This window comes from Empidonax traillii, unplaced genomic scaffold (genome assembly GCF_003031625.1).
Source record: "Empidonax traillii isolate 1590-97213 ecotype Southwest subspecies unplaced genomic scaffold, ASM303162v1 scaffold14:size4059594, whole genome shotgun sequence".
Lineage (NCBI taxonomy): Eukaryota > Metazoa > Chordata > Aves > Passeriformes > Tyrannidae > Empidonax > Empidonax traillii.
The window spans coordinates 2262522-2282021 of record NW_020955207.1 but is presented as its reverse complement, the minus strand read 5'-3'; the positions used below and the strand labels follow the sequence as shown (position 1 = coordinate 2282021).

At 42.6% G+C, this 19500-nt stretch overlaps 1 protein-coding gene across 1 annotated transcript in view; it reads right to left on the bottom strand.

Moving 5' to 3' along the window:
- The window catches only part of AOAH (acyloxyacyl hydrolase), an 82380-nt gene that overhangs the window by 50964 nt on the left and 11916 nt on the right, over positions 1 to 19500 (bottom strand). Inside the window, exons 3-6 of the mRNA XM_027892033.1 lie at positions 18774 to 18869; positions 13731 to 13791; positions 12527 to 12626; positions 4486 to 4545 (exon numbers count right to left, since the gene is read on the bottom strand). Of these exons, the coding sequence (XP_027747834.1) occupies positions 4486 to 4545; positions 12527 to 12626; positions 13731 to 13791; positions 18774 to 18869 (317 nt within the window). The remainder of the gene's footprint in view (positions 1 to 4485; positions 4546 to 12526; positions 12627 to 13730; positions 13792 to 18773; positions 18870 to 19500) is intronic.

The window sequence follows — 19500 nt, the reverse complement described above, 5'->3', positions numbered from 1 at the left end:
CTGCAGGGCAGGGAACCAGTGGGCCGTGGTGTGTAGGGCATTGCCCTGCAGCTCCAGGGAAGCTGTTTGCTTGCACAGGTAACAAGGGGTGATGGAGGTAAGGGTATCACACTGCTCAGAGCAGGAGGTCAGCCACAGAAATATGTCACAGTCAGGATCTCAATGTGGAGAGGAGGGCTGGGGTAGTGAAGAGGGGATAGAGCCCCTGGTACGAAGATTGCAGACAGCATTTGCAGTGGTGGTTGAAGTGACCAAGCAGCAAGATGAAGATGGAAAAGAGTGGTACCTTTTCCAGTTACCACTGAAAAGGAGCAGGAGGAGAGATCTGCAGTGGAGGTGGAGGTGTAACAGTGCACTTTCTGAAGGATGCAAAAGTGAAATCAAAGGAGAAAAAAAAAGGGGAAAGGCAGAGAGATGAGACAAGAAACCCCAAAGAAACACACAAATTAATTCCCTTCAGCTCTGTCCAACACACTCAAATGACAAAGCTTGAGTCCCACTGGCTTGGGGGTGAGGAGGTGTTGGTGGAGTGAAAGGAGAAACCTGAACACAATCACAGAAGAAGTAGAGAGAGTGAGCCAAAACCAGCCAGGGAGTGGGGCCTTTTCTTGAGCTGAAAGACCAACTGTGTCCCGCTGCTGTGACTTCACTTGCGATGTGCTCTTCCCCATCCCGCTGCACCTCTGTATTCAAGCTACTGGCTACCTTGGGGCTACATCCCGCAGCATTTGCTTTCTGTCTATGCTTACATGTGTATGGTCAGGTAGGCAGAGAACGTGAGAGGTGCACAAGCACGATGCCAGCTTTTCTCAGAGAGATTTGAAAACCCATGTACACCTTCCTGGAAAGAGGAAAGAAACCACTTTTCCCACCTCCTTCATGCAGGACTAATCCTGTCTACAGAAGCACTTGAGGCTCTTAAAGCTTTCCATTAGGCTAAGATTTGCAGTGTCTTCATCTGAGCTGTCAGGTTTTCACTTCAGCCTAAGTCACAGGATGCAAAGCCTTTGAAGTTAAAGCACCTGGAGACAAAACTGCACCAGAAAGACAAACTACAGGGTTTGCAAGAAATAAATACAGAAATAAAATCTCCTTTCAGTCTGCTCACAGGCTGCACTTAAAGTCTACCCTTTGCTGTAGGTAGAATAAAATTTTTCCTGCTTTTTTTCTCAGTTAATCATTTCAAAATTGTTGCCAACTGGGTCTCCATTAGTTTCAAAGGAAGACTATCCTGCAGTCCCAGAGACTGTCTAACTTTGGTGGGAATGATTGTCTGTTGGTGACATGGAATTGATGTGGGCAATGCTGAGGAGCTGCTGCAGCAGTATTTTGGAGCACAACAACCTCTGGCTCCCAGCCTATGCATCCCCACAGCAGGTGGGACAGTGAGGTCTGGAGGCAACGCTTTGGCTCTGCTTGGAGTTGTGCAGGAGAGTGGTGTCTTGGGCTACTCTCAAAAGGCATAAAGGAATGCAGGTTTTAAAAAAAAAAGAGAGAGAATCTTTGCATGAGCAGGTACTATAGGGTCCTTCCCAGCAGAGACAAGCTATGACTGCAGTGTGAGTTTTTGAGAGAAGATGGACTACTTGCCCCTGTGACACAGGAAAATTAGCTTATGATCTCCTCTCCCTGACAATTCCCTTTGGGCTCCCTCCATGGCTTCCCACTTCTCCCACTGCCAGGCTGTGACTTGCAGGGACCTCATGCATGGCAGGGTTGTATGCATGGTGCCTGCTCTCACTAAATGCTACAGCCACAACCCTATTCACCATTCGTTCACCACTGTTGCTCAAGGATGCCCCTTAGAATCTTCTCCACCCATAAGAAAAATTAGCACTAGAGGTGCTCACAGTGATTGACAACACTAATATTTTATTCATTGCCTGTTAATGTTCCCTAATGGCATTTCTGTAATTATTTTAATTGGTTTTACTAAAAAGAATAACAATGAGCCTCTAGTGCTTGTTGGTGTTGGTTTAAGCCAATCACTTGCAGATGGCTGACTCCTTTTAATGAATGGAGTTCTAATTATTTCTAAATCTAAATTATTACAATTTTTTTGGTTTGTAACCACTTTCATTGCATCTCTACATTAGTCAAATATCTTGTCTTTTACCCAAGCTCACAATGATCTGCAGAAATTCCAAGTAAATATGAAATCCTGGGATCCAGACAGAACTCCCATTCTCATTAGCAACCTCCATAATCACATGCCCTTTTTTATGCAGTTACACACAGCTGCCAAGCCAAAATGGGGACAACTAACTTGCAAGAACTTTTTCAGAACACTTTCGCCCAACTTGCAATGGGGCAAAAACAACCAAAACAGCAGATATGGGAAAAATGAACAGACATAATTTGATGTTTTGGTCCAGCATGAGCCAGAGCATAAAAGAGGCCAGGTTAATGTTTTTCTCCCTCTGCTGATGTGGATGCAGTGATGTCCTACCACAGATGGGGTTTTTCTGGATCCTCTTCCCAAGCACTGAGAGCTCCTCAGCTCTCTCTGCCCTTTGTATCTGCATGTGCAGGTGAACAGACCATGATACGGTAGCATTCAGACTGGGCAGGTGATTTTCTCACTGTTTCATCACATGCTGCTTCTCTGGGATACATGACTTATGCAAGCAGGATTCATACTGTGCTCTCTCCTAGAGATTCTCCTTTGTGTTTCTCACGATATCGTTTTTCTAGATCTCAAAATAACTTTAATCTGTGTGAATGGGAAATTGAGAGATACAGTAATGCTTCCAGAAATGTTGTTATTTTTAATTTTCCAGGTTTAAAATATGTTTCATCCAGGCTCATTACAGGGAGCACACTAGGAATAACCTCAGGAGACGCTCAAGCAAGCACATGATACTTGTTTTAATTTGAGCTGATCTTGTATTGTACAGCTATGGAGGTTCAGAAATACATTGACTGGAGAAACCCAACTATGACTTTGCTGCTTCTAGGCACAGTCTACTTGTCCTTCCTGCTGACAAATGGGCAGCTAAGAGCAGGAAAGGGCCAAGAGTGTTGTGATGGAGATCAAGAGAGGTACTGGGGCATGGAGCAGCTCTGACAATACAGGAGAGTAGAGGCAAAATAGGAGAGCCTGTTGCACCCAAAGATTGACGCCAACCATGCCACCCTACCCAGGAGAGCCTGAAAGGATGTGGCATGCACTGCCTACAAAGGCCAGATGTGGCCATGAGAGGGATGCAGCCCAAGATGCCAAAGGTAGAAACGTGTGCGAGGGAGCAAAGGAGCCCTCTGTCCTGGGGGACAGCACTCCTGAGCCTGAAGCTGCTCTCTGGCTAACAGAGAGGACCTGCTTGACTCAGAGTGTCTCGCTGCAGGTGTTAAGATGGGGACTTGGTCCAAGGAGAGGGGATGAGGAGTTTAATGTAAGTGGAGCAGAAATCTCAGGCTATCAGTAGCACAGCACGGAATAGGAAGGAAAATGAATAAGATCCTGCTGGTCGCTGTTCCGTAGGAGGTGAGACTTGTCTCTCCAGTGCTTTGTTTATTTCCCTGTCTTGGCAATTTGGCAATTGCCCAAAGGCTAATTAGGCACCTCAGTTTTCACTTTTGTGAGTAGTATCACAGTAAGGAATCAGGAAGAAGCAATACCAATAATTTCTTCACAAACAGCTAAAACATTTGCTCTGCATTAAGTGCCTGAAGACAATTGGAAGTAAACTCTATGGCTGAGCTGACTCACCTAAGTGAACCCAGCAGAATAAAAGCTGCCCACCCCCACCCCCCCTTCTCTGCTACCCTTTAGCGATCTTCTACAGATCTGAAAATGTTAGAGGTAGAAAGATTTCAAATCCTAGGTTTCAAGTTTAACAGGCAAGGGCAGTCTCTCACAAATAAAAGAAAAATATGCAGAATTTGAATTCAGACCATTGCTTGAGTTTCAGACAGCCCTAAAATGTGCTCTCTGTGCTGTAAGACAGTGGCTCAGCTCATGAGGCACCCACTTCCATACAGCTACAAGGGCAAGGCAGGGACGATAAGGGTCAAGGAAGAAGTACAAAAAAAGGAGGAGCAATAATAAACACTGCAAGCAGTTTGAAAGAAGGAAGGAAAAACATAGAGCAAGGCTGAGTGGGAAATTCCTGTGTTGGGTTAGTAAAAGCAAGCATCTCAGTGAAGCTAAATTATGGAGCTCACAGATGAAATGTTGACTGCTGCATGCATTTTAGACATAAATTTATGTTGTGGACAGATACGGACATAGAATTTTATCCCTTCTTTGCAAACAATCTGCGTTTTCATTAGGGTTTTTTTTTGCTCTCCCCATACTTTCATATTTCTTCTCTCTTTCTCCCTCTCCTTCTTCCCAGTGTCAGCTGACAGAACAGATCCTGTGCCAGGTAGGAGTGACTCAGCATTCAGTTCAGAAGGATTCACAGTCATACAAAATAAACAAGGACTCACTCATGATAAAATGCAAGTACAGTGTAAAACACCCTAATGCCATTGATTTCTTACCAGGTCCTTGGAAGTCTTCATAATTCTTCTTGCCTTTTTTATTGCAGTTCTCAGTCCTACCTAGGGGAGCAAGAACAAAATGAAAAACAACCAGATCAGCCTCACAGTATCCCACAAACTTTTCTTCTTATTTCCTACCTTTTTTTTCTATTTTAATATATCAGTCACAGCACAAAAATGATGTATGAGTCCACAAACTCCTCATCAGTTACTTTTTATTGGACTAACAATCAATTATCCAGTCACACTCTATGAAACTCCAGTTGCAGGAGTTCATTTATTTTGCTCCAGGGCATCATTTATTTCCTAAGGAAAAGTCCAGGTCAGCCAAAATTCATATCCTGACTGCACTGTGTGAGCTGCAGAGGACAGACTTCTCTGGTCACTCCTCCTGAAGAACAAGTCATCCATTAGGTGGCTAAAAGAGGGTTATGTATGTAATGTCAGTCTGACTCACTGTGGAAGGGCACAGATGAAACATTTGCTCTTGCGTGGATAAGTGTTAAACTCAGCTCAGGTTCATCACAGCAGGGGAACAGCTGGCATGCAGGAAGGTGCAAAGCAGGGAATAGAATTTGGAAGGAAAATCTCCTGCCTAGGATCTAGGAAGGTTAGGTTTTTATTCTGGAAATACCTGACCTGGAAGGCAAGTTCTTGCTGACAGTGGCAATATAATTTTTCTGTTGTGTCCATGTCAGCTTTTGCTGAAGAAGCATTTTGGGGCACCTCCAAAATGAGGATACTTAAACCAACATAAAAAGGAAGAGTGAGAGAACCATTGCAAGAAAATACCTTGGAAAGGCATCATCAGTTTGGCCATCATAAGGCCGTGGGTTACAAAGAAGTCAACTAAAAGTGATGCCCAAATAATACCTCAAGTCCCTTTACACACATGCTCCTCAAAGGAGGAAAGGAAATTTTGTGCAAGGGGCACCATCCATGAGTGTGGGTGATAGCCAGGGTCCAGCACTGCTGGAAGCAAGAGAACGGATGTGGCGTGTGTGGTGCTGCAAGGCTGTGGCCAAATGCACACTGATGGCTACTTGTCATGGCCAGGAACTGCCAAACACTGCTGTGGTCCTGCTCTCAAAGCATTCCTTGAGGCTCTGCCATTGCAAAAACCTCAACTAACACATTTTTGCAGCCCCTCTGGTCCACTGCCCTGGGTTCTGCCTGGCTAAATGCTGAGCTATGGGGAGGAAGCAGGGGCTGTCTCTGCACCATGCTGCTAAGCATTGACCCCAGCCTTAAGAAATTTGTCTTGCATCACAGCACAGAAGGCCATACTGGTTCTTCTGCCACAAGGACTCTTCCCAGTCATGGAGGTGGGGAGATGTCCCAGATATGCTCATGCAGTCAAAAATATTTAACAATAGTTTAGCAACTCTGTTGAATAGTACTTTCTAAATTCAGCCACATTTTCCATAGGAAAGGAAGATCTCCCAACTTTAATTTAGGGAAAAAAAAAAAAAGAGAAAAGACAGGCACAGGAGTCTGGAAGGTCAGGGTACCAGTTTGCTTCCCTCTGCTGCTCCATTTTCAGTTTAGGACAATATTCTTGTGATGACAATTCCCATATGCTGTTCTGCATTTATTAGGCCACCTTTGAAAACAGCCATATCTGTGAGGCAGTAGCTATGTGATGGCCTCTGTCCTTCCCCTCAGCATTCAGAATGAAGAAGGCTGAAAACACAGCCTCTTTGCCCTCTTTCAGAAGGAATAACTACTTATGTAGGGCTTGAGAATCAGTAAAAAAAACACCCTAGAATAAAAAAAGGAGATAAAAATAAATTACTTGTGACAATGTTTCAAATGGAAAAGCAAATCTGGAGTATAACAAACATGTTAGCACCTAGTGTCTGCTCAAAATTGTTAGTGAGGACAAACTGTTCTGTCTGACAATGACCTGCCATCAGTCCCTCCTACAGCCCAGCCTAAGGACATAACTCCCAGCCTAACACCAGCCAGGTTTATGTTTCTCTGGATAGAGGTACAGAAACTCAACATGGGGGCAAAAACTATGCTTCACCACGTGGTAGTATTAAAGCATTTGATAAAAAAGGAAATATCCCTCGAGTGATGGCACCTTACTGAACAGCGGGCATGCCAGCTTGGAATATTAGAGCAGAATAAATTTGAATTTAAAGTAATCGTTATCAACATTTTTTTACTGGGGATAAAATTTAGCATGTCATTATAACTGATTTAGGCAGTGATCAAAGCAAATTAATTAACCGTGATATTCAAGGGTCACAAATTTATAGCGAACAATCCCAGGGATACGGAAGAATAAGCATAAGCAGTAAGGAACACAGACTTCTAAGTTACTGGGGTTTAATATACGTGTCACTTTAATATATGTAGTTAATATATGTTTAATTCATGCTGTCTATAGTCTTATAAAAGTCAGGGTATGTCACAAATAGACGAGAGACACCATGAACAAGCCAAGACATTGTTTTCCAGTTTCTGCCCCCTGGGCAACCGCTGTCCCCAAAACCAATCATGCATCTTACATTTGCCATAGTTATGTTGCACGATAGCAGCTGCTGTCATTTCTGCAATAAAATAACTTGAAAGGCAAATGAGGAAAATGGCTTCAAATTGAGTATAATAGATGGAAAATTTCCAGAGAGGTAGGATTTATCACTCCCTTTCTGCTGGTCAGAGTGGGAGAGACCTTGCTTGCTCACAGTAGCAGCACATGAGAAATGCATGCTTCAGACAGCTACAGAAATATTGCACTCAGAAAGCACAAAACAAGGGAGGAAAGGCTGGATTGACCTTGCATGTAGAAAATTGCCTCTCTGAAGTGCTAAGGATGAGACCTTCTCTCTCTTCACACGTTACTTCAGCCAAGACTCCAGGTTGGGCTGTGGAAGGTTGGCAGCTGACACACCTAGCTGGGAGAAAACACTCCTGGTTTCATGGGTCACTTGTAATCCCTTGCTGACACCAGGGTGTCAAGCCTCCACTGAAGGCCATACAACCCATACTCTCTTGCTGAATCTTGGTTAGCTAGAAGCCTCCTTTCTTTCCCATGGCATGACAACACCACCAAGGAGGGGGCTCCCTAGGCTCCAGTGGCTGATGGATGGGTGAAGTTGCAACAGCAGAGAGGAGGGTGTGCCACAGTCCTGGGGAGCAGCCAGCACCACCTGCCCAAACTGGTGCCACCCTGCCACCCCAGCACACCCACACCAGGGACAGGAATGAGGGCAGGGGGGGCACTGGGATTTCATTCACTGCCTTCTTTCAATGCTTTCCACAGAGACCATGCATTCCCAGCAATGATTGTTTTTTGGCAAACAGATGTATTCCTCATTATGAACAAATGCATGAAGCAACTCTAATTCTCTCTCATTTATCATTCTCGTTAGCCAGCTCTTTCCCAGGAGAGTGGATATTTACAAAACTCTCCAAGTTTCCCTTCTAACTCATTTCATCATCCTTTTACCACGATTACCAAAATACAAAAATTCTGAAAAATCTGTCAGCATTAAATGGCAGTGACAAAAGTGGGATTTGTTCACAAGCAACACTTCCTTGTCCTCACACTTTTGTCTGCCACCCTCCCACCCTAAATGCCTCCGTACCTGTGAGTCACCTGAGACTTGTTTTCAGGGATCCTGCCAGACGCAGCTTCTACATCAGCATGATGTAACTGCACGCAGCACCTTGCAATTTCTATGCTACCCTATTTCCTTTGGATTTATTTGATGGAAAATTGGGGTTGTGTGATTTGGCTTTCTGGGGTTTGTTTTTTTTGATTGGTGTAAGGTTAATTTTTTTATATTATTTTATTTTCTGCTAGTGAAGAGGAACAGAGGAAATGCTGAGAAACAAGTGGAAGAGTTGGAACTAGTGCTCAAATTATGCCTTATGCTACCACTTCTCTATTGGTAGTTTCTTCAGAGCTCAGTTCTGACTGCGGGAGAAACAACTCACATTTTAGTGGATTTTACCCATTTCCAAAAAGAAAGGGTAAAAGGATGACATCTTGCTCCACAGGGCCTAGCCTGCCTCCCAGATGCTTGTTTTACTGCCTGTGGTCTCAAAAAAAGGAAACAGGTCCCAGTCACAAGATCTACCTTTGACTGGTAGCCTGCTTTACCAGGAATGTAGAAGAACTCCCACCCTGGAGTTTGGTTCTGCCTCATGTCCCGGGAAGTAACCCACATTTTTACTGAGAGAGAGGAATGAAAGAAAACAGCAGGAGTATTTTTATTTTATTAAACCCCAAGGGGTTTCTTTTTTCCCCCCAGAACTGGTTGGCTCCTACTTTACCAAAGAGTATGCTGGTCACAATAATGTCCATGAGGGGGCTTTTGCCTTTTACAAAGTCAGTCAAAGACCTAATAGAGGGCACATGAACCAGCACTAGTGCTTGTGGAAATGATGGTTATTTTTGTAAGATAAAATAATAATAACATAAATATGTGTATTGCTGCTGATATAGGATGACTTCTGTCAAAATCCCATTGCAGCAAATTGCAAAATATGCAGCCACAAGGTCTTTTATAATCTGGAGCAGAAAAGTGATGGGCAAAAGAGGTACCCTGAAAGGCAGAAAGAAGAGTACAAGTTTCTTCCAACACAGACTGTTCTAGAAATTGCTAGAGCAGGACTACAGTGCTGAAGTCCAGTCATTATTCTGGCCCCAACAAAATCAATTAAAGTATTGCCATTTAACTGAGCAGGCCAGCTGGCTTAAAGCGATCTAGAGACAAGCTGAGAATAATCTCCTGCAAACCTGTTTGCTCCCAGGGCCAGAAGGAAAACTTGGTAGGCACTGCCCAAAAATCCTTCACTCTATTTCAGGCCTTTTTGCTCACTAGAGGAACATCGCTGTATTATATGACCTAGTGCAGAAAGTCTTCCACCATGTGAGCAGATAAATATTTTTGGCTAAAACATTATCCAGTCAACCTAAAACACCTATCTTGGATGCCTGTACCACCGTCAGAGTTTTGGAATGATGCTGCAGGCCATATTAGAATATCTGTTATTAATGTGGCTTAAACCACAAGACATATTACAGATGTAACTTAAAACACAAGGCATAATAAAGCAGCTTTAGATACTGCCTAGTGTTCAGCTACCTTTAGTAAGCCTACGCTTCTGATCTGCCCTATTTTTTTGTCTCTACCTGAAGGAGTCCCTGGTGTTGCCACTCTCCCACTAAAGGGTAGAGGAGAATCTCTCATTGGGCAATGAACATGCAGTGGGAAAGCCTATGCATGCAAATCTACCTGCACTCTCATCCCTGACCCTCTGTGAGCTAATGGCAGCAAGAAGGGGCTCACAGGACCCCAGTACAAGCGACATCTGGTCACACAGCTCTGCTGGTGCTCCAGGAGGCACAAAAGCCTCTTCTGTTCTTCCCTACCAACATCAGGGGTCTGCTCCTGAAGCTGCCCACCAGCAGGGCAGCCCACCTTGCCCAAGACCCCAGGGAGATGCTGCAACAGAGCTGCCTTTGCCCTCGTTGGATGTTCTCCTCCTCCAGCTCTGCACTGAGAGCACAGAGCTCTGTGCGAACGGAGTAATATTTTTTATTCATAATTAGAGCAAAGTCTCCTAGAATAATCACAGAGTGCTAATGGCTTCAGGCAGCTTGGCAAAAAAAAAAAAAATTAATTTGGGCTAATTTGTCAGACACCAGGGAAATATGTAGTAGGATGCACATATCATTTACATGGTTTGCAGTATTTCCAGTAAGTAGTTTGCAAGGCCTCTGAAGCAGGGGCCCTTCCTTCCTCAAGACACAGAATCTCACTAAAATAACACCACAGAAACAGAAAAAATTAAACTACTGACTGAAAAATCAGCTACACATTGATATTTTCCACCTTAAAGGCAATTAAAACCTGAAAATTATACTGCCTTAAAAGGACAGGTAACTATTTATTTTATTCCCTTTGCCAGTACAAATATGATACTAATTCTGGGAAAATGGGCATCCAAAAGTCTAAATGAATAAGCAAAGTACCTGAAAATCAATAGAGTTGAACAGAACAGTCATTAGTATTAAAGTCTTGTTCAAACACTCAGCAGGGGACTGCGCCAACATTTGGAGGCTCATAAAACTGATCAATCAAATTACAAATGAAAGAAGCAAATGTGAGGTAAACTGCATTTTATGCATCTGTGTCTCTGATTGTATATTAATTTTTTTCTCCCATAATTCATCTTTACTCAATCTGACTTGTCACAGCTACTGCAGGCAATTTATCAACCACTTGAGCATGAACTTGAAGCACTGCTCTTCTCCTCCCATTTCCTCATGCTGTCTCAGGGTACCAGGAGAGCCAAAAAAAAAAAAAAGAGCACAGTCAGTGTAAAAAAATCAGCTTTGTTGGCACAGTTCTCTTATTCCCTGATGAAAAACAAATACACCTTGACAGAAAGGGATCTAACTACCACTTGGAAAGGGAGAGGGTTTGCTTGAGCCATTCACTTGGAGGGATGTTCTCCAGGCCACTCAAACAAGAGTCCATATTTTGTTTTAAAAAACCAACCAGAAGCCCAACATGTTCAGTTGTTATCCTTGCAGAAGGTGCACTCACTGAAGCTGTCGCCGGAGGTGGAAGGAGTCAACACCTCAGTGCTACACCTGCTCTGGGAGATGGTTTAAGAGCTAACCAAAGATCCTTTCCCTTCTGGTTGATTGACAAAGAATTGCAAGACAGGCCTTCAAACTTCTTCACAGAAGTCACCTTGATTTAAACAGCCCCTCCCTCCAGACTTGTTGGCTTGGCTAACTACGTGGCCATGGAGACTCCATCCCTCTCTTTAAGTGCAGTTCATTGTCTGCATCTTCTTTCACTTAAAGACACCTTGCACTTCTGACACTCAGTTTGAGATGTGGGATTTCTCATGGAACCTGTTTGATGAAGTTTGGGCAACATCCTGATTGAGTCGAGTGAGTGTGGGCCCCCTTTGCTGTTTCCAGTCTTCGTTCACCGCTGCCTGGTTGAACAACCATATATCTCTATGTTGGCACATCATGGAGCAGAGTAGTCATATGGGATGCACACCTGCCATAAAACAAATGTTACTGCCATTCTTGGAAGGCAAGTGTTTCTCCTGATCTCAATATTGCCAGAACTAAACCCATCGTGGAGAGGAACCACAGCTCATCCAAGCCCATAAAAAGACACTGACTGATTTCATTGACTGTTGGATTAGACCCTGTGTGAAACATCAAACAAACAAACCTTTAGGAATCAAACATGCTTTTCTCCATCCAGATGCAAGGAAAAAGATTTACAAAAATAGATGCCTAAGCAAGCCACTCACTTAGGCAACCACTATCACTCACAGGTCTTAGTGTGACTGGACATGCATGGTAAGTGGGAAGAGAAGAACCCCACAAACAAAAGAATTCCAAAACAAACAGTATATGTTTAGACACCTATGCAGATATGTATGTTTATGAGTATAGCAAAGGTCTAGGACGTGCAATCAAGGACATGCAAGTGTCATAGCAAGTAACTGCACATCAAAGAAGCGGCGGTGATTAAATATTTCCTGCCTGAGGCAAAAAATTATGCACATTAGCTTAAACCTCTTGCACTGCAGACTACTCCAAGTCTAATAGCCCTGCTTTTGCAGCAGTTAACTTGTGCCTATACAGAGGCTGTCACTGCAGATCAGGCAATGTGGGCATCACTTGTCATGCCGTGGTAATGCAGTGATATATATGATCTTCAGCTGAGTATCTGGTTTGGGGTTATTTTACTGCTTAACAATGAAGTCCAGAGAAAGAGAGATTTTATTTTCTCTACTCTTCTTTTCTTATCCAGACTGGTACAAGAGAATTTGGCCTTGTGACCCTCACGCTACAACAATCCTGTTGAGGATGGTCCACACAGCTAATGCGTGCTGTATACTTTTCATTCTAAAAGTGTCCACGCTCAAAATGTTGAAGTTTATTTCCTAGACAATGCAGGTACCGTGGAAGACTCTGAACTGTTCAGTTCCAGCTTAAAAGATGTTCCACAATCAGTAGTTTTAAAAAAGTGGAAAACCAACTCACCTTTGGAGGAGGGTAGAGATGACAAAGCGGTTGTCCTGGATCCTGTTTACACAGCTTCAAGGAATGACAAACCACATCAGCGTTCATTTCCCTGGCTATGCTGAAGGAAATGGTGCATAAACAAAGACCATTATGTTCTTCTAGGTGCTTGAAAGTAGAAGCTATTGCCATGGGAAGCCAGATCTCCCCAACACCGCACAATAATCTTAGCTCCCTTTACTGTGGCCCATAATCACTGCTCAGTACAGTGTTGGGCTCTAATGATTTTCTGCCACGACATCCTACTCAGCATTTAAAATTGGATCCCAGGATGATGAAAAAACACCATGCTTTATATGCAGCACCTGAATCACTTATATTATGACTGTTCTAGTTTTTTAATCAATCATGAGTCTGACAAAGACTTAAAGGTTAAAGTTAATGCATACGGAATTTGGTACATATGAATGTTCAATCATTAACTCCACAAAATAACCAGAAATCCTTCAAAGATCCTTAACCTTTAATCACCAAGCACGAATGCTAGGATTTTTTCTTTCTTTTTGGGACACATCTCTGCGCTAATCAGGAATTAAATGAAAATGTTTGATTATAGCACTTCTTAGTTCTGTAAACACTTTGCCATCCCTTGGCTAGTCTTAAAAACAAAAATAAAAGCCCTAGGGAGGAGGAAGATTTAGCAAAAGCTCAGTTAATTAAACTAAGAACTTTAAAAGAGGAATAAAGTGACCTACATTTTATTTTTCTAATCACTTACATTAAATAGTAGGCTTTCCCCAAGAGTGTGAATCAAGGTCAGGGCTGAGAGCATGTAAGGGCTGATAATTAGAAAGTCTGATTCAAGGTAGAACGGAAAGTAAGAGCCAAGCAACATTAGTGTGATTATATAGAACCTGTCTCATACACACAGGTTATTCAAATTCCTCCCTCAGCCAAATGAGCAGAATTTCAAAAGGTAATTACATCAGGTGGGCCTGATCTGAGATTTAAGTGGAATACCAAAATGGTTACTGGTGGCAGCCTATGTTTATTCACTCAGGCATAGCTGTACCAAATGCCAAACCAGAATCACTCTGAAGCATCTCTGCTTTAATAAGAATAATGTGATTTTAGGAGTGAAATCCCTGCACATCAATCCGACAGCACATCTGTACATGTCAAGAACAAACTAAGCAAAAATCTGTGAGGACAAAATGATACTTACAGTTCAGCTATGTGTGATCCATAAAGTTCAGCAAGTAAGAAACAGAAACCTTGCACTTTTTCTAGAAAACATAATATTTTTAAAGTAGTTGAGCATGATGAAACTGGTTTTATAGCAGTCAAAATACAGCAGTAGTTGGTTCATTAAGGTGAAAGCTGTAGGGAAGCCATGTGACTCTGTGACCTCAGTGTAGCACCAAAAAATGGGAAAGCCTGAATTTCTAACCTTGCCTAAAACCCTTCTCTCACTTTAGTCAAGCCATGTGATAAAAACTAGAATGGATAATTAGCGTTTGTTGAATGTTCTGAGTACGGCACCATGGAAAAGTCAGAAGATATAATGCATGCCACAGAATCTCCTTAGAAGTTTAAACAAAGCTCAGTAGGTTTGCAAGAAGAAAGAAAACAAATACATAAATCAAAGAGCAGAAAGTGATGTTGGTCTAGAACTTCCTGGGAACTTCTGGATTTGAGAGAATATGTTTTGTGTAGAGCAAGAGTTGTGCAGAAATAACTTCATCCAAAAAATTATTTGACATTTTTTGTTTGGCTTCCTTTCACAGTCTGCAGTCATGTGCCTTTTGGGGATGCTGGCTCAGGTGGTTTTCTTTAATCTGGGTAAAGTACGCCCTCCGTAAGACACTTCATCAGTGGTTTCTTTGAGGCATTGTTATTAAAAAAGGTGGCCCCTGCACCTGAGCAAAGACTATGTGGGAGAGATTGGGGTTTGAATCAAAAAGGGCATGATGGTAGCACTGGTCTGATAGCTCCCATGAAGGAAAACTCCCTGTTTCTTGGCCTGAACAGGCTACAGCTGATTAACTATGCAAAGGAGATGTCAGTCTTGTTTCGGCAGGGTTGGTGTTGTGAAATGTCAAAAGATGCAGGTACACATAAATGCTGTGATAACAAACTTGCAGCTCCTCAAATTCCTGAGAGTTGTCATTTTCTCTTGGACCTCCATTACTCAGAGAGACTTGGGCAAGAAAGCATAGAGTGTCCTTGTCTTTCCCAAAGAAAAGCTATAGAAACCCCCAAAAGAGTCACTTCCCTCCAGCTTTGGGCTAAACATTCCATTTTAACCAGCTGGACAGGCCAGGGCTGGGGCTGTGCTGCATACAAGGTTTGCTCCCAGGAGGGTACAAAACTTTGTGGCAATGAATCCATTGTGACATGGATGTGTTCTCTCTGCCACAGCTGCTCTCCTGCCAGGACTGCAGGCACCCTGACTGGCAACCTGCGACCATGAAAGGAGGACTAGGGCCAGGAAGGCATACCAGGGAACAAAGAGATAGTTTTACCAATACTCTCCTGATCATATGGTGTTGCAGGCAGCTTCTGTAACTATGATAGCTGATTTTTCTTATCCCATGACAGGTGTTTTATTTCAATCAAGTTATTAGCTTCATTTCTTTGCCTCCTTTGCCACATAACTCCTCTCTGTTGGCTCTTTAGAAGCAATCTGCAAGTAAGAATTGGTCTCCTGACTAGAATTAGATTTTATTCTCGTTCACCTAAAAGGACATCGCAGACATCAATAACCCTGTGTTTGGTATCATAGCTGACTAGAACACCCTCTCATGAGGCTTGCCAGTGGGGCATCTGGCTCCCTATAGCCTGCAGGGGAAGGTGGCTGGCTTCCCCAACACCTCCCTGGTGTATCACGGGCGATAGTCTCAGGATTTTCCCAGAGCAGCTGGTTTCCACAATGTTTCTGGCCCTGGAAGAGCCAGCTGGCTGCTGTTACCTGTACTGGTGGCTCTGAGGAGAGGAGAATTTGGCTGCCTGCCAGCTCAGGGGAGCTGACATAGGGGTTTTGCTGGTCGCACTGATTTCTAGGTGCTGATTTCCTTACACATATAGGAAGCTTGACATGTAATTACCCCATGGCATAACAAATGACGGGAGGTAAAAAGAATAGTAATAATTTTAAATTATGGTTGAGCACAAAGAGTCCTCTTGGAAGATTCAGATGCCATTCAGGCTCTAACTTTCAACAAAACAGACCAAAGCCACAGGCAGTGTTTACAGGACTCGCCCTAGGAACCAGCCTGCATTCATGTGTTAACAAAGGTCCAGCTCTGATAAAACACACAAGGAGAGGATACTGCAGAGAGAAATCTGTGAGAAAGAACACATGTAAGAAGGGAGGGGAAAAGAGAGAGAGAAAAAGTGATGAATAACTGTGGATGTTCAGGGGCAAGAAAATTATGCCACAGAGATTTTTGGATTTTTTAACTTTTGTAGATTTTAGAAGTAGTTGCGTAGTAAATGAAGATTTCATTGTAGCTGTATTATATCCTTTACCCTGTAGCATAATAGTTACAAATACCCAACCTTGTTATCCCATTTCATATCAATCTCTCTAAATTTCATTAATGTGTTTAGTCTTCTTTTCAAGGTAGAATTGTAGAGAAACACCTTAAGGCCTGGACCAGAAGATATCACACACACACACAGCGACCTTCAAGCCCAGAACTTTGGAGGAGCTCCAAGGACTGCATGTGCTGTGAAGAAGAAGAAGATGAGGAAGAAGCGATCCCAAATGCCCCAAAACCTAATTCCCAAAGGGGCGTGTTGGGGGGCAGAACTGGGCAGAACAGGAGGTGGACGGATCCGGGATTGAATGGACCTTATAAAATCAGAGACCCACTGTCTGGGTGTGGGCATGTCACGTGTATTCCCCTGGCCTGAGGCATAATTAAAGGACCCAGTCTTTTTATCTTATCTTATACACTAAATTGTCACGGAGTCTTTTTCTACACAGTCTCCTAAGGCAACAAAAAGAGCCTAAACCAAATTAAATGCTGGAAAATTCAGAGAAAATAGAGAGTATACTTGCTTTTGCCCTGTGTCAGGTGAAAGAGATCCCCTAAACCACCTTGTTCTTATATAAGAACAATCTGGAAGATTTTCCTCTGTATCTTGATAGCCGTAGAAACACGGATTCTGGCTGAATCCCAGAGGATAAATATTTGCAAGAAAGATGCTATTATCATGTTGCCATTTGCACTTGAGCTCTAAGGTGTTTACACAGCAGTGGCCAACGCAGAAGCAGAGCATGATTCAGAGGCAATGGTGGAGGCTAAGGGTCTCAAAGCACATTTCAGGTATCAGACACCTCAGTTTCATCAAGCAGACAGTCAGTATCCAGGTAAATACATATTCTTGCTAACATCTCCTAACACTGTAAATACTGCCCATTCCCCCAGACCTGTCCTTTCTGTCTGCTCAAGAACCTTCTTCACTAGTGACACTACTGGTCTTATTTTCATAGCTTTATTGGCCACATTGCTTGAATCACACATATTGCAAATATTTCCATGCAGATGAGGATGTGGTTCCATTTTCTACATAGCCTAGGGGATTAAGTTGGATTGACAGGTACTGAATTTTTTCCTATCTTTTTCCCTGTTTTTTGTTCTTGAACATCAAATAACTTTACTGAAGGCTTGGAATCATAATTATAGGAAGTCCTTAAAAAAACTCACATGAATTCTTATTCCCTTTTTGGCCCTAAGAAAACCCCCTTGCCAGTAATTTGTTGTTGTTATTCTTGTGATTGATTATAGGCATGTGCATAATAACAAAATTGTTTCTACAAGTGAAATGCATGACCTGCTTTATTAGGTTTGCTCCTCATGAGCATCCAAAGCTATTCTACTGTTTCAAGCAGCAAGAAGAAGCTGCTGATTCCTGCTGGCCTGCAGTGTTCACCCCCCAGGAGAGGATAAAGTGGGTTATACTGTAGGTCTCACACAATCTATAGGATTTTTCACTGCTTTCAAGTTCAGGGTCAGTTATTTTCTATTGTGTGTATCCATGCATCTCATAAAAGGTAACTGGATTATACAGATTCAACTAAAGGGATAAGAGGATTTTATGTGTGTAAAGAAATATCTTGACATGGCAGCTGAAAAGAAATATCTTGACATGTCAGCAGAACAAGGTCCACTGAGTGAATCGTGAACACAGAGCTAGCATGTCATAATTTAAAGAAGAAAATTGTATTTTAATAGCAGGATCAGTGCTTCTAATTGTAACTTCATGGTTATGTGCCTGTAATTCAAAACACTGAGGATATGACTTATGGAATAGAAATCAGATAAGCGTCATTCTATCAATGAATGAATCCTAGCAATTAGCTCCCTGCCCCATTCCGCATCAGGAAATCCTCGCTTGGAAAGGAGGGAATTAATATTCTACACATATCTCCTGTAAAACTAGGGTTTACAGAGCAAGATGGTTTCTCACAGATATAATTTGTGAAGTCCTACAAAAATTACTTTTTAATGAAGAATCCTAAGCCATCTTTTTTACATTCCTAATGTTAAAAAGATATCATGAATGTGAGATCTAGTTACTTAAATAGTTATAGGATTGATCTCTGAGGCACAAAGCTATTCTGGCATTCAAACTGCTCTCTATTTCGGGGTGTGCACGTGGACAGCTAAACTTCTTTGGGCTGATAAAATAAGGGGCAGAGAAAGGGGACTCCTACATATAATCATATGGAGTAGCTATTGCTTTTGAAATTTGTATCACTAGTTACATTTCAACAGCTTTTCTGCCCATACCAAATGCTCACATCTTACACCTGTCAGCCTCATCTCATTTTAAAAATTTTACAATGGCAGCTTCCTGTATCCACTGGAAACATTTTCAGCTTCACAGTTGCTATGAAGACCCTTATCAACAAGAGGAGTAGTTGGGCATACAGTGAATCTATTCTTAAGCAGCTAACAAAGAGACAAAGGGGAGAAGAAGTAAGGAAAGGGGTCTGCATGTGTTGGCGCTCAGATACATGTGGGTTTAATACAGCCCCATACACTCTAATTTTAGGACAGAATCCCAGCCCTGAAACCAAGCAAGGCCATGCCACTGACTTTCCTGTAAATAGCAACTTTCTATCTCCTAGCTACGTACATTTGAGATGCTGCACGAGAAGTGGATAAAGCTTTTTCAGACTTCACATGAGAATTTTTAATTAACAGAGAAATAGAGCAGCACCAGCATAACATATGGCACATTACTCGGTACTTACCAGGTATGTAGTTGCACAGTCTCTCCACGGCTGCCTTTACGGTACTGTTGTGCCATTGTGCAAGTTGTTCAATTACAGACACCACAAGCACGCATCCTTCAAACAAACAAACAAACAGACAAACAAATAGAGTGAATACAGTTATCTGTCAAGTGTGATGAAGTGCCCTGTGCCACAGAAGAATTTTAGGCATTGTTGGGCATTTCATCTCTCAAGATGCTCCATGGCAGATAAGTGTTCAAGAGGAAAAAATGCCTGTTAATTTCTGTCTTAATTCAAACCCTATAAGTTATCACAGAGAGGATGTGGATGCCAGGGGAACATACAGAACAGCCCAGCTTTTACTACATGGTGCTCCTGGAAAAATGTATCCATTCTTTCAAGGCTGAAAATCAAGGAGTCGGGGGGGTAGCCATTGTTACAAGTGCCTGCTTGGTCATCTGCTTTCTCATTATTTCTCACAAGAAAAATGTCACAGGTCTATACTTGATAGGACTTTTATACCTCTCCACACAAGCCACACAGAGAGCTACCAAAACCAGAAAACAAATGGTTGTGACAGCCTACAAAAGAGACATCACGCTGCAGGTGTATGGGCTGACCATGACCAAAGCATCCATGGCATCATTTCTTAACAGATTTTACTCCGAAGCTCAGCAGTGCTCAGCACACACAGGGTTGCTAGTCCCATGTGTTAAAGCCAAAATGTCTTCAGAGTTCATTCTGC